This window comes from Prionailurus bengalensis, chromosome B1 (assembly GCF_016509475.1).
Source record: "Prionailurus bengalensis isolate Pbe53 chromosome B1, Fcat_Pben_1.1_paternal_pri, whole genome shotgun sequence".
In the NCBI taxonomy this organism is placed as follows: Eukaryota; Metazoa; Chordata; class Mammalia; order Carnivora; family Felidae; genus Prionailurus; species Prionailurus bengalensis.
In genome coordinates, this window is record NC_057344.1 from 185,621,832 (window position 1) to 185,642,229 (window position 20,398).

A 20,398-nucleotide genomic window follows, 5' to 3' on the forward strand; every position below is an offset into this window, starting at 1 on the left:
CTGCTCTTGGTTTTGGCTCAGGTCATGATCTCACAGTTTCGTGAGTTTGAGCCCTGTGTCTGGCTCTGGGCTGCCAGTGCAGAACCTGCTTGGGATTCCCTCTCTCCTCCTCACCCTCTGTCCCTCCCCCACTCGTGCTGTCTCTGTCTCCCTCAAAATAAATAAATAAACTTTTAAAAAATGTGAACATCTTTGGCCATATTAAAAAAAAATAATAGGATGACCTATAGCTCTTTGAATGAAAATATATCTATGCAATCCTTTATGGTTTTTTGTAACATATCATCTAATAGATGCACAGGATAGAAACTAAACATTTGTTGCCTGAATTAATGAGCGAGAGAGATGAGTAATGTAGCAGACTTTGGAAGACCGTAACACTTGCATTATAAGGACATAGAACTTGCTAGTTTGGGCTTAAATGTTGATCAGATTTATGGGAGGATTAGGTAAAAGGAAGTATCATACAGCTTAAAGCAGTTGCACAGAGAAGGGTCTTCCGATAGTGGTGAGGTACTTATTAAGACATCTGCTTGCAGGGTGCCTTGGTGACTCAGTCAGTTAAACTTCTGACTCTGGCTCAGGTCATGATCTTACAGTTCGTGGGTTCAAGCCCCACATCGGGCTCTGTGCCGACAGCTCAGAGTCTGTAGCCTGATGTGGATTCTGTGTCTCCCTCTCTCTCTGCCCCTCCTCCACTCACACTGTGTCTCTCTCTGTCTCTCAAAAATAAATAAACGCCAAAAAAAAAAAAAAAAGACATCTGGTTGCCTATCAATCAGCAGGTAGGTGCAGTGGAGTAAGTCGGAATGGCTTTCTTGACCTGCAAAGCTGAATTCAAAACTGGGCTCAGCCCCTTGTCAGGTTTTGTAATTTTGGACAGGCTAGTTGACTTCTCCAGGCTGCAGACAATTCATTGGAAAAATAAGGACATTAATAATAGTCAAATTTTTCAAATTACATGCCATAATTTGCATAAAACACCTAATCCAGTATTTGGCATTTTGTAAGCCCTCTATAAAAGTTGACTCATTGTTTTTATTGTATTTAGAAACCCTCAAGTAAAACTGGAGGAAAAAGATAAGAAAGCATCTCAAAATAAGGTTCTTTTGCTCAACTTTTTAGAGCAGCACCTAGGAACTATTTCTGAGATAAAACACATTCTTCTGAGAGTCTTAGAGGGGAAAAAAGTCTCTTTGGAACTTTCGGTGGTCCTGATTTGGTGGTGAGTTACACTCAGTAAATTACTCTCTGGAGGTGCTTTCTCAGCTATATAAGGCACATCCTTTTTCCCAGGATACTAGGCTGTCACTGAGTGCCAAAGAAAAAGCTATTTGCAGAATGACACCGTGGCATCCCCAAAGGGTTTAATTTACCTCCCTGGAAGGTGGTATATTTCAAGGCACTGCAGAACCAACCATATTAATAACTCAGGTGGTTTAATTGGCTTTTCCCTCTTCTCTCTAAAGCCCCGTCGATCCCGTGGTAATTAATTGTGTGTCCTGTGAATTGTGGTTATTTACAGTACCGAGGAACCAAAATGAATCTGTATTAGAAGTTGGCGGGAGGATATTTGAGAAGGCTGTAAAGAGACTCTCCAGTGTTGATGGTCTTCACCAAATTAGCTCTGTCGTCCCCTTTCTGATGGATTCCAGCTGTTGTGGATACCATAAAGCATCCTACTACCTCGCAGTCTTCTATGAAACTGGATTAAGTGTACCTCAGGATCAGCTGCAGGTAGAGTATTTTTGGGTTCCAGAACCATCAGTCCCCTGTGTTATATGTGCAGAGTAATGCTCTCATGCCCCAGGTGGAAACCGGACATGTTCGTGCACATCCTTTCTGGACCCAAGCTGGGGGATATGATTGGCATACGCTAAGGAAGAGTTGGGGCAGGGCTTTCCAGACTCCTACTCTTTCGAGAACAACAGGTGCCCCTTACCCAGTTCTTATAACTACTCTGGCTGTAGGGCCGTTGTCCCACATGACTGTTCAGCTAAGTGAAGTCATCTGGATCTCTAAGCAAAGTATTGTCACCTCCAGCCTTCTACCATCAATATAAAAGCCATACCAGACTGTTTTGCTTGTGGTTTTTGAAACCCAGTTAATTATGCGACCTGCCAGACATTTGGGATCCCTTTTTTTTAAATTTTTTTTTTCAACGTTTATTTATTTTTGGGAGAGAGAGAGACAGAGCATGAACGGGGGAGGGGCAGAGAGAGAGGGAGACACAGAATCGGAAACAGGCTCCAGGCTCTGAGCCATCAGCCCAGAGCCCGACGCGGGGCTCGAACTCACGGACCGCGAGATCGTGACCTGGCTGAAGTCGGACGCCTAACCGACTGCGCCACCCAGGCGCCCCGGGATCCCATTTTTATAAGCGCTGTGAGTGGTCCTTGACCACTTTTAGTTTTCCGATCTGCACATAGGGTTGTTTGTCCTGGATTTGAAGAGACTCAGTTTGTTTAAACCTGCCCAGGTGGTTCCATGTTCCTTTTAAGTGACTTCTCTATGTATGTCTCTGGCTTATGGAAAGTCATGACTGATGGCATGCTTTCCTGAAGTCCCCAAGGCAATCCTCACGAAGGTGGAATCGTGAAGAAGATTTTAGCCCTGTGTCTGTCACAAAGTCGCTGGTTGGTCATAGACACCCGATGTCAAGTCTCTGGGCCTCCCTTTCCTCAACTGTGAAATGAGGCTGTTGGACCAGCTGAGCTCCAAAGACCCTTCTCAACACTAGCGCTGTGAGAGCCTAAGGTTAGGACGTGGTCACTATTCATAGTATCTGCCATAAATGATGTAACTGAAACAGACCAGGGATCCTTAGATTGTGGCAGATGCACAAAAAGATTCAGGGAACAGCCGCTCTTTTCACTGAGTAGAGGGCAGAAGTCAAGGAATTGTGAGCTCTTAGACATTAAGAAGGACAGAGAGCTAGGTCTGAAAACCGTCAGAGAGCTGCTGTGGCTTCTTTTCTGAAGATTTTTTCTAAAAGGCACGTTAACATGTTTCCGGAATGACTAGGTTCATGCTTCGGGACGGGGCCAGATGACCTTCCAGTGTTAGGATTTCATTACCTTTTTTCTACAATCTTGTGAACACTTTGTAAATTTCTCCCTAACAGGGCATGTTGTATAGCTTGGTGGGAGGCCAGGGCAGCGAGAGGCTGTCTTCAATGAATCTTGGCTACAAGCACTACCAGGGTGTCGATAACTACCCCCTCGACTGGGAGCTGTCTTACGCATACTATAGCAACATTGCCACGAAGACACCCCTCGACCAGCACACGCTACAGGGAGATCAGGTAAGATAAAGAAGCGGGCGGAGATCATCATGGCCCTGTTTACACGGACTTCCTGCACCATTTCGTACAGTGTCTGCACCTGTGGCTGGCTCATTTTCAGGCCTTCAGAGGATGATCATAATCGAACGGAGAGGAAAGCCATCTTACGTGCTCCAATTCATATTTCCTGTGTTCTCAGGCTGAATGCGGGAACAATCCTCCATCTAGGCATGAAAAAGCTTTTCGGGAGTGGGAGGGCTGGCGCGGGAAGGGTAGATTTGGCCCTGGACAGAATTTGATTTTGCAGAGAACGTGTACCAGAAACAAAGACACCTTGTCTTTGTTCCAAGACCATGTGAGGGGGTGGGGCCGGGAGGTGTTAGGGATTGGGTCACATTGAGTGGGGGCCACAAGCTAAGGGGTCCTCTCAACGCATAGTCAGCAAGCAGGGTCTGCGGTAGAAGGAAGCAGGCTCCGCGTCCCTAGCTACGTTCCCAATGCTGGGCACCTCGAGAAGTGGCTGTCCCCATGACATGAGCCTCGCTAGCCAGGTCTTCCAAGTGACTGACGTGTGATGTTTGAAGCCTCTGCCCAATCCCAGATTAAGGACTGGATGAAGGGCACTATCTCTGGCCTCTCCTTTTGTAGGCTTCCAAATCTTATTGACTCATTGGACAGAGAAATCAGTGGCTCACATCCCCCCAAAAATACATAACATGTTACCTTGGATCAACTGATGGTTTGCTTTGAGGATGGTGAATAAAAAGGTCTATACATAGAAGTGATGGTGTAAGATCTCAAGGAACGATGATGCAGGTCTGCATTCAGTGGGAGTAGACTATGATGTGGTTGGCTTCTTGGAGGGTATTTGTATATATCCTCTTTATCCAGGAAGGATTTAAGACGTGATGGTCGCAGCCCTTGAGGCAGTCAGGTTGAGAGGAAATGCAAGCCGTCTCTACCAGGAGTCGGCAGGGTTCTTTTTCTGTAAAGAGCCAGATAGTAAATATTTTAGGCTTTGCTCATACAGCCTCTGTTGTAGCTGCTCACCTCTCCAGAGACAGTATATAAGCAAACGGGGAACCTGGGTTTGTGCAGCCATAAATAGTACATAAACTGCATGGTCGGATTTGGCCCTGGTATAGGCCATAAACTCTCGATTTTCCCTGCTTCTGCTCCGTAAGCCCAGGGGATACGCCTGGCTAAGTCAGGATTGGAGAATCTTAGCCTGAGCGGCTACCCGGGAACCAGAACCACTCACTGGTCCCCAGCTCTGCTCCTGGATGGCACTCAGAAACCCACAGTGCAGAAAACTTGTGCCTTGATGGTTGGCGATGGATAGTATCTGGAAATGAAATCTACAGGGGCCACCGTACGGTTATGAAATAAATGAGTCAAAAATACGTGCTCTCAGTGAACATGAAACATGAGTCAGACTATAAAATACCACATGGCTACCTATATAGACATTCTGATTCCTTCAGAAAATAACAATTTCCCCTGAATAAACTTGAACGATCTTGTCATTATTGTTTGTATTCTCTCAGTGAAAATATAAGCTAGGCGCAAAATGTGACCTCAGTTTGACAGGAATTAATTTATGCATTGATCAAAAAAAATTTTTTTTAAAAGGAATTATTCTGAAAAAGGCATTCATACAAAAAGCAAGCCGCAACGTGATCTTGCCCTGGGTTCAGCTAAGCCTGAATGTGTTAAGAATGTCCTCTATGTATGTATTATACTTTTAAGAATTCTAATTCAGCATCAATTAGCAATGGGAAATCGTGTGTTGCTAACAAGCTCCTTTTCTTTTGAAGATTTGGCACATGAAATGTTATGATTATGAAAGAAAATGTTTAATTGGTCAGAACCAGAGAAGATGAATAGAAGAGATCCGTCTTGCAGCTGAAAGTCGTATGATTAAGAATCACAGATACGAATTATGCAGTTAGAAGAGTGGTATCATCGCTCATTTTCTTAAGAATGTGTAATTAATGGCTTCTTGAGAATTTAAGCAGGTGTCATACATGGATTTAAATGTCCTTTTGTTGAGAAATCTATTAATTCACCAGCAGCAGGAAACAAACGAGGAGATATGGAAAGCCAGACCTCTAATTAACAAACCAAGGATCCGTCAGTAACTCCTTCCTTGATTCTTGCTTCCTTTTCTCTTTTATGTACCTTGTGCTTCAAATCATTTCATCTTCTTTATTAGTACTCTCGCTTCGTGTCACTTCTTTATGAGTTAGCAGGTCTCTGGCTCAGGTGGAAGAGAAAGAAGATGCTGGCTTTTGTTTGTTTTGTGACTTAATCGTAGACGAGCTGCTTTCCTTCAGTCGCTCCTCGGAATGTGCTTTTCCACGTTGGTGGTTTGGTCCCCCGCCTCGTCTCAGCCCCTTCCAGAGGGGCAGGGGTCTCGTCCACACCCTTGGTTTCAACTGCCCTCCACATACTGGTGACACTCAGACCTTCCAGTCCACCTGAGATTTTCTTATGCACCCCCATCTGGATTCATAACACAGTGCGGAGAAGGTAACACACCGCCCGCCCCCCGTAACTCCTCCGCTGATGGCCCTACTGTCCCTCCTTGCAGCCAAGGAGCCATCCCCCCATCCTCCCATCAGTTACAGCCCCCACCAGCTGCCCATTTCTCTCTCTGCCTGTCTCCATCCCTGGGACCATAGGTGACATTTGCCCCTTCTCACCTCTGCCCCCAGCTGCTGGACAGCCTCCTGCTCTGGGCTGAATTGTGCTGCTCCCCATCCCCACCCCCACCCCTGCCCAAAGAACAGGAGAATAGGATTTAAACAGATAGCAGGATGACTATGTGGGGGGGGCACAGTGAGAAAGTGGCCACCTGCATGCCAAGGAGAGGGGCCTTCGAAGAAACGAAACCTGCCAGCATCTTGATCTTGGACTTCTGGCCTCTAGAACTTTGAGGGAATAAATGTCTGTGGTTCAAGCCACCCAGTCTGTGGCGTTTTGTTATGGCGGCCATAGCAAACCGATGTGCTTCCTAACTGGTCTTTCTGTCACCAGCCTTGTCTCTTCCCTTCTCTTCTCACTACTTCTTCCAAAGTAGGCTGTCGGCAGTCAAGGCTCTCAACCTGGCTGCACGTCACAATCACCTGGGGGTTTAAAGAACAATTCCGTGCAGGCTCCACCCCACAGTCTTGAGGTCGCAGCGTGGGGGGGCCTGGGCACACGTGTATGTGTGTATGTGTATACAGTTGACCTTCGAACAACAAGAGGGTTAGGGGCACCCAGCCCCCATACAGTTAAAAGTCCACATATAACTTTGACTCCCCCAAAGTTTACTACTAATAGCCTACTGTTGTCCAGGAGTCTTATTGGTAACATAAACAGTCAATGAACACATGTTTATTTTGTTATATGTATTATCTGCTGTATTCTTACGATAAAGTAGGCCAGAGGAAAAAAAATGTGATTAAGAAAATCATCAAGAAATATATTTATAGCACCGTATTTGTTGAAAAAAAAAAAAAACCTGCATGAGGCGGGCCTGTGCAGGTCAAACCTGCGTTGTTCAAGTGTGTTTGAAAAGCTCGGATGTTCATAATGTGCAGCCCGTGTTGAGAAGTACTGACCCACGACGCCTCAGCTCAGCGCATCGCTTGGCGTAGGAGGATTTCTTTGATCTGGCTTCTGTTTCTCCAGCCTCAGCTCTCGGTGATCCCTGCTCAGCCTGTCCACCCTGGTGACACCATACTATAGGCCACGCCTTGCTGTTCCCGCCTCCTGGTGCTGTTTGGTCTCCTCTGCCCGGTCTGTTTCTCCACACTCACACCTCTTTTCCTGCCTGCTGACCCCTCCTACTTGAACGCTGGGCTCAGACCTCACCTCCTTCTCCACATCTATTGGTGGTGGGGCCAGGGCACCCGGGTGTATCCCTGCCATTGCCCTTATGAACCCTTATGAAGGGTGCCATGCACAGGGTCACCGAGCTGGCTTCCCCAGGAGACCATAGGCTCCCTGTTACAGGCTCCTTGTTCATGTCAGTGATCCCAGTGCCCAGCACTGGGCGTGACACACAGTTGGCACCCAGTGTTTACCCATGGGCTGACGGACGGGGTAAGAGTGAAGAGCATCCAGTGATAAACCTGAAGTTATTACATTGTCTTGTTGACTCACTGGTGCCTAAAAAAAAAATATTTATTTATTTTGAGAGAGAGAGACAGAGTTAGTACAGCAGGGGAGGGACAGAGAGAGAGGGAAAGAGAGAATCCCAAGCAGGCTAGTCAGTACAGAGCCCTGCGGGGGGCGGGCGGGGCGGGGGGGTCAAACTCACAAACCGTGAGATCATGACCTGAGCCAAAATCGAGAGTCGAGGCTTAACTGCCTGAGCCGTCCAGGCGCCCCAGACTCTGGTGCTTTTTTTTTTTTTTTTTTTTTTTTTTTTAAATTTTTTTTTTTCAACGTTTATTTATTTTTGGGACAGAGAGAGACAGAGCATGAACGGGGGAGGGGCAGAGAGAGAGGGAGACACAGAATCGGAAACAGGCTCCAGGCTCTGAGCCATCAGCCCAGAGCCCGACGCGGGGCTCGAACTCCCGGACCGCGAGATCGTGACCTGGCTGAGGTCGGACGCTTAACCGACTGCGCCACCCAGGCGCCCCTCTGGTGCTTTTTGATGTGACCAGTGTTCATTGTTGACTGCAAGCACCCAAAGCACTTGGCTTTAAATCCCGCCCCTCTCCCAGTCAGCCTTTCTGGGTGGCATCCCGCGTTTGAGAATTGTGGGTACTTATCCTTACAGCTCGTATTTCCCCATTCTTACTTTAATAAAATCCCTAAAATGTGAAATTTCAGCAAAGAAAACGCACACACACACCCACCGTTGGGAGCCAAGCGTTACAGCTGATTTTAAACACCCTGAGAGGCGGGTTCCCAAGGGCGGTTCCCACAGGCCTCGCAAGAAGTTAGCAGAGGTAGGCGGTTTAAGTGTAGGCTTTGAAATTGCCCTGCTCCTGAGTTCCCAGGGGTGCTGGCTGAACCGTCATATCTCACAACTCCAGAGAACGCAGATGCTCTGGAAAATGTGAAGGCCCCAGTTGCAAAGTCGGAGGGGTTTTCCAAGTCCTGCCCTTTCTGCCTCCCTTCCTCTCTGTCTCTCTGTCTCTCCCCCCACTTCTCTCTCACTCTTTTCTCTTGTTCTCTTTGTCTCTTTTCTGTCTCTTCTCTTCTTGTCTCCACCACGTCTCTTGCCCTCCCTACCCCGTCTCCTCTGCCCCGCCCTGTGATCAATGGCGGATAGCCGATACGGTGTGAACACCGCCCTTGGAAGCTGCAGGCTGAGCAGAGAGAAAGGTGGTGACACGGGTGAAGTGTCAGCGTCTCTGGGACAGTGTGGTGCCTCCTCTGACAGTGGGCGTGGGGGCTGTAAGGTCTGTCCAGTCTCCAGACGTTGGACCTCCTCTGACCTGGTCAGCAGATTTTAACCCTGCAGTACAGGATATGAGCTCATTCGAGAGACCTTGACTTTGTAACGCAGCAACGAAAAGAACCCCTCGGAAGCCACAAAAGTCCCAGCGCTGGTCAATGTGGGGCCCTGCCAGCATCTCTTCAGCTCTGCCCCCCAAACACCTCCACTGCTGCTTCTCCACACCACACCTTCTTCCTCCTGGCTTGGTCATATTTCCATCCGACGCATCATTCTCCGGTCACACGATGTTGTCTGAATGCATGAACAGCCGAACGTTCCTCCCTTTTAGGGGTTGTTCCTTCATCAGATGTCTTTGCAGGTGGTCGGCTTTCACAGAAGGCCCAGACCATATGGCTCCGGTGCTGGCTGCCGCTGTAGTGACCCCAGTACCACGGAGAAGCTACCAGCTGCCTGGGTGTGGCACACAGTGGAGGCGTGGCTCCGGCCAGATTTACTTGGGTTAAGGTCCCAGGTCCGTTGCTCACTGGGTGTGAAATCTTAGGTGATAGTGCTCACCTCTGTCTCCGTACAGCTTTTCACCAGTAAAGCGGGTGCCACGATATGTACCTCACACGGGGGTCACAGCTTGAACAAGCGAACCCACATGATGTGTGGCTAGTGGAGCCCGGCTTCCGTCCCCACAACTCCCCCTTTAAAGTCTGTGACTTTCATCTTCTGACGCATAAAATGCTCTTAGATAGACCCCACCGCATAAGGTTGCGAGCTGCACAAAACTGCAGAACCAATAGGAGGGCTAATGTTCTAAGCGGCTCCCAGCCTTTTACGTGTCGGAGTGAAGCAAGGACCTAACAAACGATGGGTTCCATTACTGAGAGCTCACCATGCACCACACACTCTGCTAAGCTCTTTTATAAACAGTCTCATGGAATCTTCACGCAACCCTATGAGATCGGTTCCCGTTTTACAAGTGGGGCAACTGAGCCTCAGAGAAGCTGAAGAACTGCCCAGAGTCACACAGCGGTTGAGTCGTGGAGCCTCGATTGGAGCCTAGGCCTTTCTAACTCTTCATACAGTGAAAAATAGCGGCTGTTAGGTTGAGTGCTTTCGATCTAGCAAGTACCATATGCTAAGCTCCACTTTATGGATGCAGAGACTGAATCGCAGATAGATAAAGTTAGTTGGCCAAGGTCCATGGGTAGTTCGTGGTGGGTTAGAATTCCCCTTGGTCTGATATGAAAGATTGTGCTCTTAATGGCCCTGTCCTGCTGCAAAACTTGATGGCACGACCCAGGGGAGCTAGACCAGGGTACAACGACACAAAGGACAAAAGTGTCACTTCTTCAGAATTATGCACAGCTAGCCAGTTCCCTCAGAAATGTGGCCTTTGCCAAAAGCCCACGAGTTCACTATCAGGGAGGACAAGGAAGCAGTCCACCATTTGCTTCCTCTCAAATGCACGAGCCCTTCACGGGGTGGTGAGGTCTATGGGCCCCACAGCCGGCCAGCCTCGATTTGATTCCTAAGTTTGAAGAACTAAATATATGCTCTTGGATAAGCTACTTAACTTCTGAGCCTCAGTTTCTCCATCACTGAAATGGAGATATCGACAGAGACACTCTTACAAGGTTGCAAAGATTCAATGAGGCAATCTTGGGCAAAGCAATTAGAACAGTGACGTATTATCAGTGATACATCAACTATCATTGATATGTCAGTGATATATCGTCACTGCCAGAGAGCGGCAGAAACATCTAAGAGTGTAAATCCCGCAGGGTAGGACCTGTGTCTTCATATGTCAAGTTTTTCATTCAAGCCCCATGACAAAGTTAGAGAAGGAAACAAAATAAGAAAAATAACCAAAACTCAAAAGACCCCGAACTGTCCAGTTGAAAACAAAATTCTAACTGAAGATTCCATTATCTGAACAGCTCCAGCGTCAGCCCAATTCCAAGTTCACCCCAGACCGTAGAGTGTCCCCTGGAGTTCGAGCTGAAGCACCCACTCGTTAGTCCTACGCCTGTCGGAGTCAACAGGATAGAGTGGATTCTAGGGCCTTCTCGCTAGAGGGTGACACTGTGGGGAGCCCGAGAGAGCCCTTTCTTTGGAGTCAGGCCGGGCTGGCTTGACAGCTCTACAAGGCAATCATGAGTTCCTGGTTTCACCTTTCAGGCCTCCGCTTCTTTGCCTATAAATCGAGGACAGTGACATTTGGATGGCAGTCCTGTCGTGAGGATGAGGGGACAAAAAGATTTGTTAAACCCCTGGCACAATGATGGTTTCTTTTTTTTTTTTTTTTTTTAATTTTTTTTTTTTTAACGTTTATTTATTTTTGAGACAGAGAGAGACAGAGCATGAATGGGAGAGGGGCAGAGAGAGAGGGAGACACAGAATTGGAAGCAGGCTCCAGGCTCTGAGCCATCAGCCCAGAGCCGGACGCGGGGCTTGAACTCACGGACCGCGAGATCGTGACCTGAGCTGAAGTCAGACGCTTAACCGACTGAGCCACCCAGGCGCCCCACAATGATGGTTTCAATAGAAGGTAGTGGGTGGCCTTATTCTAATTGTTGCTCTTTGCTTGGTGGCCTCCACGGGTTAGACACTGAGCAAGACGGGATGCCTGCTGGGTTCCCGACACGGTCCCCACTTCTCAGCCCCCCAGTGCCCTGGGGAGGGACCCGTGGTGCCATGCGGCCATAGCAGAGGAGACAGCTGCCAGACCGTCTCAGGAATGGGCTGCAGGCTAGAGTTTGTGAATCTAAGAATTCTTCCTCGCTAACAAAGAGGGTCAGAAGGGAAATCAGGCCTGGTTCCTTGTTCTCTGAGGCTTCTTTCCCAAACTCATGCAGATCCATTATTTTATTTTATTTTATTTTATTTTATTTTATTTTATTTTATCTATCTATCTATCTATCTATCTATCTATTTATTTATTTATTTTACCATCTGCCTGTGCCATGTGCCGGGCATGGGAAGCCCTTCCCAGCACCCCTCACGGCATTGTTAAATAGAGTTCATTATGTATAAGGGGAGACCGTGAAACAACAGCGCTGGTCTCTTGATAAACAGCCAGAATTTACACTTCAAAATGAGGCTGATTTTCTGCAGAGGAGTCGGATACCTCCGAGGCGGTGCGCAAATTCAAAACATTTTGGGAACTTTCCCTTTGGATTCCCCCTCAGAGCTTCTAGCACCTTCTTCCTCGCATCCTCAGAATTAACAATGCCCTCTTTTCGGTAGGGTAGATTTAATTTTTGGAAATAGCCAGAAGATATTTGAAGCTGAGCCTTCTAAATAAAAAGGGTTAGTCATGCAGGATAATAACACTTTGGGATTAAAAAAAAAAAAAAAAACAAAACAAGGTTATACTTAGAAAATATTGATTCACCTTTTTTTTTTTTTAAATTTTTTTTCAACGTTTATTTATTTTGGGGACAGAGAGAGACAGAGCATGAACGGGGGAGGGGCAGAGAGAGAGGGAGACACAGAATCGGAAACAGGCTCCCGGCTCTGAGCCATCAGCCCAGAGCCCGACGCGGGGCTCGAACTCACGCGAGATCACGCGAGATCTCGCGAGATCGTGAACTCACGGACCGCGAGATCGTGACCTGGCCGAAGTCGGACGCTCAACCGACTGCGCCACCCAGGCGCCCCTGATTCACCTTTTTTGAGGCCGTGTGTACTCTGCCTCTGAAATCAGTGGCGTGAACGTGGTCTTCTGAACAAGCTTGAGCAACGGAAGTGGGAGTGGAATAAATTTTGTCCTCCCAAGGCAAACGCTTTGGTAGGAACAAATACGCCCATTTAGGTATAGGAGATGTGATACATTCATTTAAAACGCATTTGATCTTATGACATGGTGAACATACCCCGTGTTTCGGTTGTTCAGATAGTTTTTACTTGAGCAATTGCCAGTTTAAGAATAATGCCATGGCTTTGGCGTGCCTAAATCATTTGGGCATTTCCCGCGTCCCCCTCCTTCTGTTTTCCTTCCTTCATCCCTCCCTCTTTCTCTCCTCTCCGTCCTTTTTAGGCATATGTCGAAACAATTAGACTGAAGGATGAGGAAACGCTCAAGGTACAAACCAAAGAGGATGGAGATGTCTTCATGTGGTTGAAGCATGAGGCCACCCGAGGCAATGCGGCAGCTCAGGTAAAACTGCGGGCCACTGTTTGGGAAATTCTATCGGTTGTGATAGACCAGGTTATGCCATGGTAACAGATTATCCCAAACCTCAGCGGCTTGAAACAGCACGCGTTAGTTTCTCGCTTCCACTACCCGTCCCTTGGAGGTCGGCGCGTGCCGTGCTCTGACGAGCCCCTACAAACCAAGCCACCAGGGGCTTCATTGCAATACAGTCGCCCACAGCCACTGCGGCGGGGCTCTGCGCAGAGAGGGGCCGCCTCTCATGTTTCACTGGCCAACGCGAGTCCCCTGGTCTCCCTTGACGTCACGTGGCCCGGAAGTGTCGTCCTACCCTGCACCCAGAAGGAGAAAGAGCTTTAACATCTGTGATCTGTCCTAAAGACTACCATCAGACATGTTAGTGCATTGGATAGAAATGAAAAAGAAGCATCTTGGGGTGCAGTAGAGATTAGAGGGATATCAAGAAGAAGGGCCGTGAATTCAGCTAAGAGACTAACAGAAAATCACGTGCAGTGTGTTAGACCAGAGGACCAACCTTGTCTCTTGAACATGTCTTGTGTTTTTGGAAGGACTTTTCAGAGGTACCAGGAAGGGCAGACAGCTGGGAGAATGTTCTCTATCTGACTTCTTCCCTTGATTTCACTATGAAGAGAATCCCTTAATGGGAGACACCTTAGGCCGATTGCACCGGTTGGGAGAAAGCCTCCTTCCCCAAGAATGGATTTAGCTTTTGCTCTGTGCTCCTGGTGAGCACACGGTGTGGGAAGAGCCTCTGGGTCTGTTAAGCAGGCAGAAGCTCAGAGATGGGAAAAAGAAAGAGAACAGAAAAGAACAAATGCATTGACAAGCAAATAGTTCAGAGACCCTTTAGTGTTGAATGGGTCTCCCATCCGTCTGTAGAGGTCTTCCTAGAATTTCAGGAGATACTTTGAGGGACGTTGTAGGTATTTGAGGAGTGAGGGGAAGGAAGAGGAGACGAGAGAAGCAGCAGAAAGAAAGACCACAAGAGGCCAGAATGGGCCAGAATGTTAACAGACACTGCTCTGGCTCCTGTTGGACATCTCTCCCTGGCCTGCAGTCTTTCTAGTGCAGGAAAGAATTCTAGCACATAATTCTGGAAATGCCACTGCCAGAGTCATTTCCTGGGTACTCCAGAGCTTGCATGAACTTTCTCCTTCCTTCGTTTAGCAAATCTTTGTGGAATAGCTTCTATGAGCTTCTACTGAGCTTTGCTGAATGGGGGCTGAGGGGATAAAGGCAGACAAAAAAACATCTTGAGGTTCCTATCCCCAGAGAGCTCTCAGCCTTGAGTGTCATGGTGGAGTCAGTCGTGTGGAAAAATGCTGGGATGGGGAGAGATAAGTGCCTTCCTGATATGGATGTGCACAGGCCTCCATGCCATTCACTAGGCCAAGTGACAGGCAGTACCTCCCAAAGGAGAGGGGCTTTGAGGACAGGAGACAGTCGTGATCGTTGACCAAGTTCCATCCAGCTCTGGCCCTGGGTGCAACAGATACGTCCACATACACGTGCACACGTGCCTTGTTTCCAGCTGGTGCTGAGGACTCGTATTTACACGAGTTCACCTTTCAGGGCTCCCAGGTGGAAGATAACACGCGCCTACCTATTTCTTGGTTCTCATGGGAAAACATTTTGAACTTGGTTTGTCCTTCCACCTTTTAAAGTCTTATGTTAAGCATTACACAGGAAAGTCATTCTTCTAAATTGCTACTGTCTTGAAGCAACGATTGGCCCAGATGCTGTTTTGGGGCCAGCAAGGTGTGGCCAAGAATCCTGAAGCGGCAATCGAGTGGTACGCCAAGGGTGCCCTGGAGACTGAGGACCCCGCGTTGATATATGACTATGCCATTGTGTTATTCAAGGTAAGAATCCCTCGGTTTGTGCCAACGTTATGCAATTCTTATCAGACTTCTGAGCAGTTTCCTGTAGGCGTGCTGGCAAACAAGGAATCTGTAACTGAAAGAACTTAGTATGTATGTGCTTCCGTCACTCTTGATGGAAAGGGATACTTGCTGGAAAGGCAGAATCAGAAACAGTGCCCTGGTCTCATTTTTAATCATTAGCCTTATGTTTGGCACCTGGATTCTCTTTGCTTTCGCAAGCACCGTAGCATTCTGGAGGAGGCACCACGTTTTACGGATTGGAAAACGGCCATCAGCCCCCAAAGGGGCTGCAAGTTCGCCACCAGGCAGAGTTGTCATTGAATTACAGCTTAACCGAAGTGTGTGTTTGGGCTGGATCCCAACGGTCTGGTTGGTCAAAACAAATATCTTGCTTTAAGCCAACAGGAGAATGGGGGGGGGGGGGAGGGTTGAAAGCATTAGCACAGGAGACAGAGGATGGAGTTCAAGTCCCTCCTCTGCCATCATCACCTATGTGTCCTTGGAGTTATTTGATCTCATGGGACAACGGTAATGATCACAGATTGAATGAGATAATATAATGAATGGGCTTCAAGAAATGAAAAATACTGTATCTTACATGAAATCTGAATAGATCACACTGCTTGAGCACTTATTACCGGACTTGCATGTGTTAATGCATTCAATCCTCATAACGACCTTGTGAGGCAGGCCCGGGGGTGCATTATGATTGCTGTTTATATATGTGGTAACAGAGGCAGAGGAAGGCTTTTTAACTTGCCCAAGGTCACACAACTGGTACATTTTAGAGATCTGGGACTGAGCTCCAGGCACTTTGGCTTCAGAGTCTGTGTTCTTCACCCCCAAACACAGAGACATCAACTCCCCAACCTTGGCAAAGCAAAAAGCTGTTGGCTCCAGTAAGGAAACCCTTAGATCCTATGTCATGCTCAAAGCAAGTGGCTGTCCTCAGATAGTGAGTGTCTTCAGACAAGGACGCGGATTTGTGCGGCCAGGTCCATCTTTGGAACCGCAGCTGTGGCCACTCACTGATTCACAACCGTGACTCTGCTACATTTCGGACCCTCCAAAGCCTTAAAACCTATTGGTTGATGCGGTTTCCAAATGTAGAGTCTGGACTTCCTTTTCTCCGTTGTCAAGTCAACACAGAAACGGCTTGACTCCTAGCCATATGCTGATGCATCCGTGTGTTTATTCAATAAACACCCATTCAGGGCTGACAAAATGCCAGACTCTGCACTAGATGGAGTGACAGATGGATGCGGGCGCCGCGTCCCCGACCTCAAGGGGCTCATGCACTGGTGGAGAGGACAGGCACGGAGAGGCACCTGTCCGCCGGAGTTGGGGCCGGCCACTGTCAAAGTGCAGAGAAGATAATGGCTCGAATCGGACATGACTTCTGCCCACCCGGAGCTCGCCATCTAGAGGCAGAGGCAAATAACATAAACAAATGACTCTGGAGGTGACCTACTGTCTGCTTTCCCAAACCTTAGAGACTTTTGTTTTTCCTGCATCCTAACTAAGAATCCCTCTGTGGGATCAAGGAAGCCGCTCATTAGCGTATCGAAGATCTTACCGCTGGCCAGAAGGTCACTTTAAGTGTATTCCACGGGAAAGAACCCCATGCGGAAAATGAACTTCCCAAATGTGACGAACAGTACTGTGCTCCGGGCTTTGTGTGGGCCTTGGGCATATTGTGTCATGGTGCCATGACAGCTGCAGCTTGTCCAAGACGAGACAGTCCAGGCCATCCCGTCTGGCATCCACAAGAGGTCAGAGCTTTGACCTTTCCTGCAGCAGCTGTTTTTGATTAATTCACTCAGTGGATATTATTGAGCACTTACTACGTACCAGGGCCTTCCATTTCTCTCACTTAACAACTTCCAGGACTACTCAGATTTGTGTAGAGTGCATAGCCCCTGTGCAGGAAGTTATCCCACTTAGGATGAAATAAACAAGTATTCTGGAAAATGCATGGCAGCTAGAAATCAGAGTATCTGAGTTCTAGTCGTAGATCCGACTGTAAGTCTTTGGATGAGTCATCCTCTCTGGGCCCCAGTTTTATTCCTTCAAAGCAGAGAAGTTGGGGAAGATAAAATTTGAGTTCAACCAGGTTCTAACATTCTGTCATCCTGGTCTTTCTGACACTTTTCCAGAAGTCCAAAAGTGTTGTCTCATTGCCCTATCCGGTTTTTCCAAGTAGCCTTCTTGTTTTTTTTTTTTTTTCCTCTCTTTTTCTCTAATTAAATGAAGTAATGGTGCATTTCCGAAAAATATTTTCATCTTCAGCTTTGCTTCAGCTCATTGGCTTTATTAAATAGGTAAGTTAAAGTCTAGTAGAAAATTTGGTGCATATAGTTTCACTTTTAGTTGGAGTCACGAGTTTATTTTTGGGTCCTGAAAAAATAGAGACAACCATATCCTGCATGTTTTCTGGGTCCCGCCAGGAGGTTACAAATCGTTATGTGTTCTCAGCACAGAACTGGAATGCACAGGAGGCAAGAGAGAGTGGTAGTTGTGTGCTTGGACTCTGGGGCCTGCCTGCCTGGGTTCAAATCCTGCCTCTATATCTCACTCACTGTGCTAGTCTGGGCAAGGGCTCAGAGGGGAGTGCTCACAGCACTTCTCCAGGCTTGTGGTGAGGATGAGGTGTGACGGCCCAGGGTTGGGCACACCCTAATTAATGCGGGAATGTTTGCTAGTGTCATCTTTATTTGCTGGGGTGCTAAGTATGTCAACAGAGTTAAAAGCTATATTCATTGCAAAGCCCCGCCACATTATGTCACAATGTGGCCCCATCAACCGCCGTGTCTGAGACCAGGAAGAGTCCAGGGGGCACCTGTGGTGTATGTCAGTCACAGAGTCCAGTTGAGTTTGGTAAGCGACGGTTTTCATCCAGCTCCCGTTGCCCGCCATTTGTGTTGTCAGTCCTGTGTTGAGAGAGACCTCAGGGACCCCTCCAGCTCCCCCCTCAGACCTGCCACTTCCCCACATGGTCCTGCAGACTTCAGCGTGATCCCACAAAGTTCCTCTCTTGCAGCAAGAACCCCAAGGAGCACCTGGGTGGCTCAGTCAGTTGAGCGTCCGACTTCGGCTCAGGTCACGATCTCACGGTTCGTGAGTTCGAGCCCCGTGTCGGGCTCTGTGCTGACTGACCGCTCAGAGCCTGGAGCCCGCTTCGGATTCTGTGTCTCCCTCTCTCTCTGCCCTTTCAATCTCTGTCTCATTCAATCTCTGTCTCTTTCAATCTCTCTGTCTCTTTCAATCTCTCTCTCTCTCAAAAAAATTATATATACTATATAAATAGATCAAATTATAATATTTTTATAAAAATATATAAAATTATATATTTATATAGTATATAAAATTATTTTCTAATATATGTCTCTCTGTGGTGGTGCTCAAACCACGTCTGCTGGGAAAACTTGCTTTTGCCGGAGGAGGAACCTTGTCAGTTTCTGTCAGCATCTGAGGCAGAGGGTTCCAAGGGGTCCTGTCTCCTTCGTGACGGGCTCTCAAGCTGGTTCTGAAACCACCGTGTTCCACCCTGGGGACTCCGGAGAGGACCCAGGAAGGCTGCAAATGGCAGGCCTGATAACTTTTGACTGTCCAGTGCAGATAAAGCGCGATATCTGGCTCACGGATGAGACCATCCCCAGAGGAACGCATCCAGGATGACCAAACTCATTTAGCCCTATTCTTCAGGGCTTCTCCCAGTGGTACCTGTGGACAGACAGGAATGCGATCCACTGGATGATAATGGGGGATTTTGTATGGACGCTAAGCTGGGAAGGTCAGGTCCGCTGCCTCAGCTCCGCACACATAAACAAAATAATGGTGCTGGTGGTGATGATGATGATGATGGGATAATGGCTCTGCATCGAGAGATCTTTAAGGGAAGGCTTCTAAATAGGAAGGCTTGGGTTTTATTGTGTAAGTATTTTACCTGGAACACTGATAATACCCGCGTGATGTCTTTGAGCGCACTCTGGGTTGATTTTCTTCGTACTAATTGCTGTTTATCATGGTTTAGGGTCAAGGAGTAAAAAAGAACAGACGGCTTGCCTTAGAGCTGATGAAGAAAGCGGCTTCCAAGGTAACACTTTCGCATATTGTCAGAGGGAAACATTTGCACCACGCATGCCCACACGCCTGCAAATCTGCCAAAGTGAATGGCCAGCCTTTGGCCCCGGTAGAAAACAGGAGTCGGGAGGGAGGTCACTGGCATTGCGGTGATTAGTCATTTTGGAGCTACAACACATACGGAAACCTGTCACAATGGGGACGGCAAAATTCAAAAGCTGAATTCACCTTCCAGTCAATAGAATTCAGGCCGATCTTGTTTGAAGGCTAAAATTATAATCACCGGCTGCCCTGATAACAAGCAAGGGTTGGGGGTTGGGGGGGGGGGGTAGCAGGGCTCCTTGGAATTGAATGGGTATGTATAAATGCCATTGAATTGGGAAAACCAAAGGCCTCATTCCCTTGAAGCTTAACCCTGTCATGTCCAATGCTCCTTTACTTCCTGGGCTTTAATAGCAGAGACGTTTATCCAGTTTATTGCCGGGTTTAGAAATTTCTTTGCTTTGGTCACTATTTACTCTTCGCTGCTACTGTCAACTCAGCTGGTTTCACTCTGGCCCTACAGAATGGAGGTGAAGTATCGTTTGTGAGGGGACGCACCCACACACAGTGCATGCACACCCACCCAAGCACACTCAAGGGTGCACGCATGCAGATTGGCAAATAAATACATTTGTAGAAACCACTGTAATTCTACAACCTTGACAGGGTCCTCTCTAGCCCTCCTGGCTCTTGAAAATGCCTCCCTCCCCCAGGCTGCCAATATCTGCCTTATCGACAAAGACTCCTGAAGATCCCGTGCTGATTTTTTCCCCTCATTCCCTCCCCTTGAGAAGTTCAGAGTGTCTTTTTTGTGTCGAGCAGAAAGTTGGAGCATGGAACAAGAGAGCCAGAAGACTTTTCCTCCACCTCTGTGGTGTCAAGAGAGCACATGACCCAGGAGAAGGGAGCCTTCTTCAGCACACAACAACTCCTGACCCCACACAAATGTTAGGGCAGAGGCAGAGAGGCAGTTTCACGGTGGTCCTTGAGGGCATTGTTTCCAGAGAATCCTAAAATGGGGCAACGCTGGGGTTTCCCGGAAGCTGGGAAATTTGTGTCTCTTTGGCCATCGTAGTGGTGCGTTGATGTCTAATGTGCTTTGTCTTGAAGGGGTTTTGAGCAGAGCTTGGTTAAGTATTGGGAGATGCAGTTTCATAGCCTGGAGTCACTGCCTCCTTAAAAGTGCTTTGTGGTTCTCACTCATTCACTCAGCAAGGAATTTCTAAGCCCCTACTCTTTGTCAGGCCCTGTGGCGAAGGCCGCATATCATTTGATTTTTGGAATGAGTGAAGAGTCACGTGGAAGCAGCTCTGGTGATTGAGCGGTACCTCTCCAGAACAAAGTATGGAATAGTAAGCAGGAAGACGGGATTTCTTGTGGGGCTCCAAGTGCGGTCCCTCCAGGAGTTCCGCAGATGTTCTGAGGGATGGCAGGTGCATCTGAATAAGCCTGTGGCCTCTGGCTTCGCAGCAAAAGCCATTGTGAGGCTGTTCCACAAGCCTGTTCCAGAGCTGGTTCTTGCCACTTTATAGCATTCC

The 20,398-nt window shown here is 47.9% G+C and overlaps 1 protein-coding gene across 8 annotated transcripts in view; it reads left to right on the plus strand.

Moving 5' to 3' along the window:
- Positions 1-20,398, plus strand: part of SEL1L3 (SEL1L family member 3) — a 105,760-nt gene that overhangs the window by 53,383 nt on the left and 31,979 nt on the right. For all 8 annotated transcript variants that reach the window (XM_043572844.1, XM_043572850.1, XM_043572848.1 and 5 more), the window contains 5 exons: positions 1,526-1,737; positions 3,125-3,304; positions 12,718-12,837; positions 14,574-14,714; positions 18,769-18,831. In XM_043572844.1, coding sequence (XP_043428779.1) covers positions 1,526-1,737; positions 3,125-3,304; positions 12,718-12,837; positions 14,574-14,714; positions 18,769-18,831 — 716 coding nt within the window. The remainder of the gene's footprint in view (positions 1-1,525; positions 1,738-3,124; positions 3,305-12,717; positions 12,838-14,573; positions 14,715-18,768; positions 18,832-20,398) is intronic.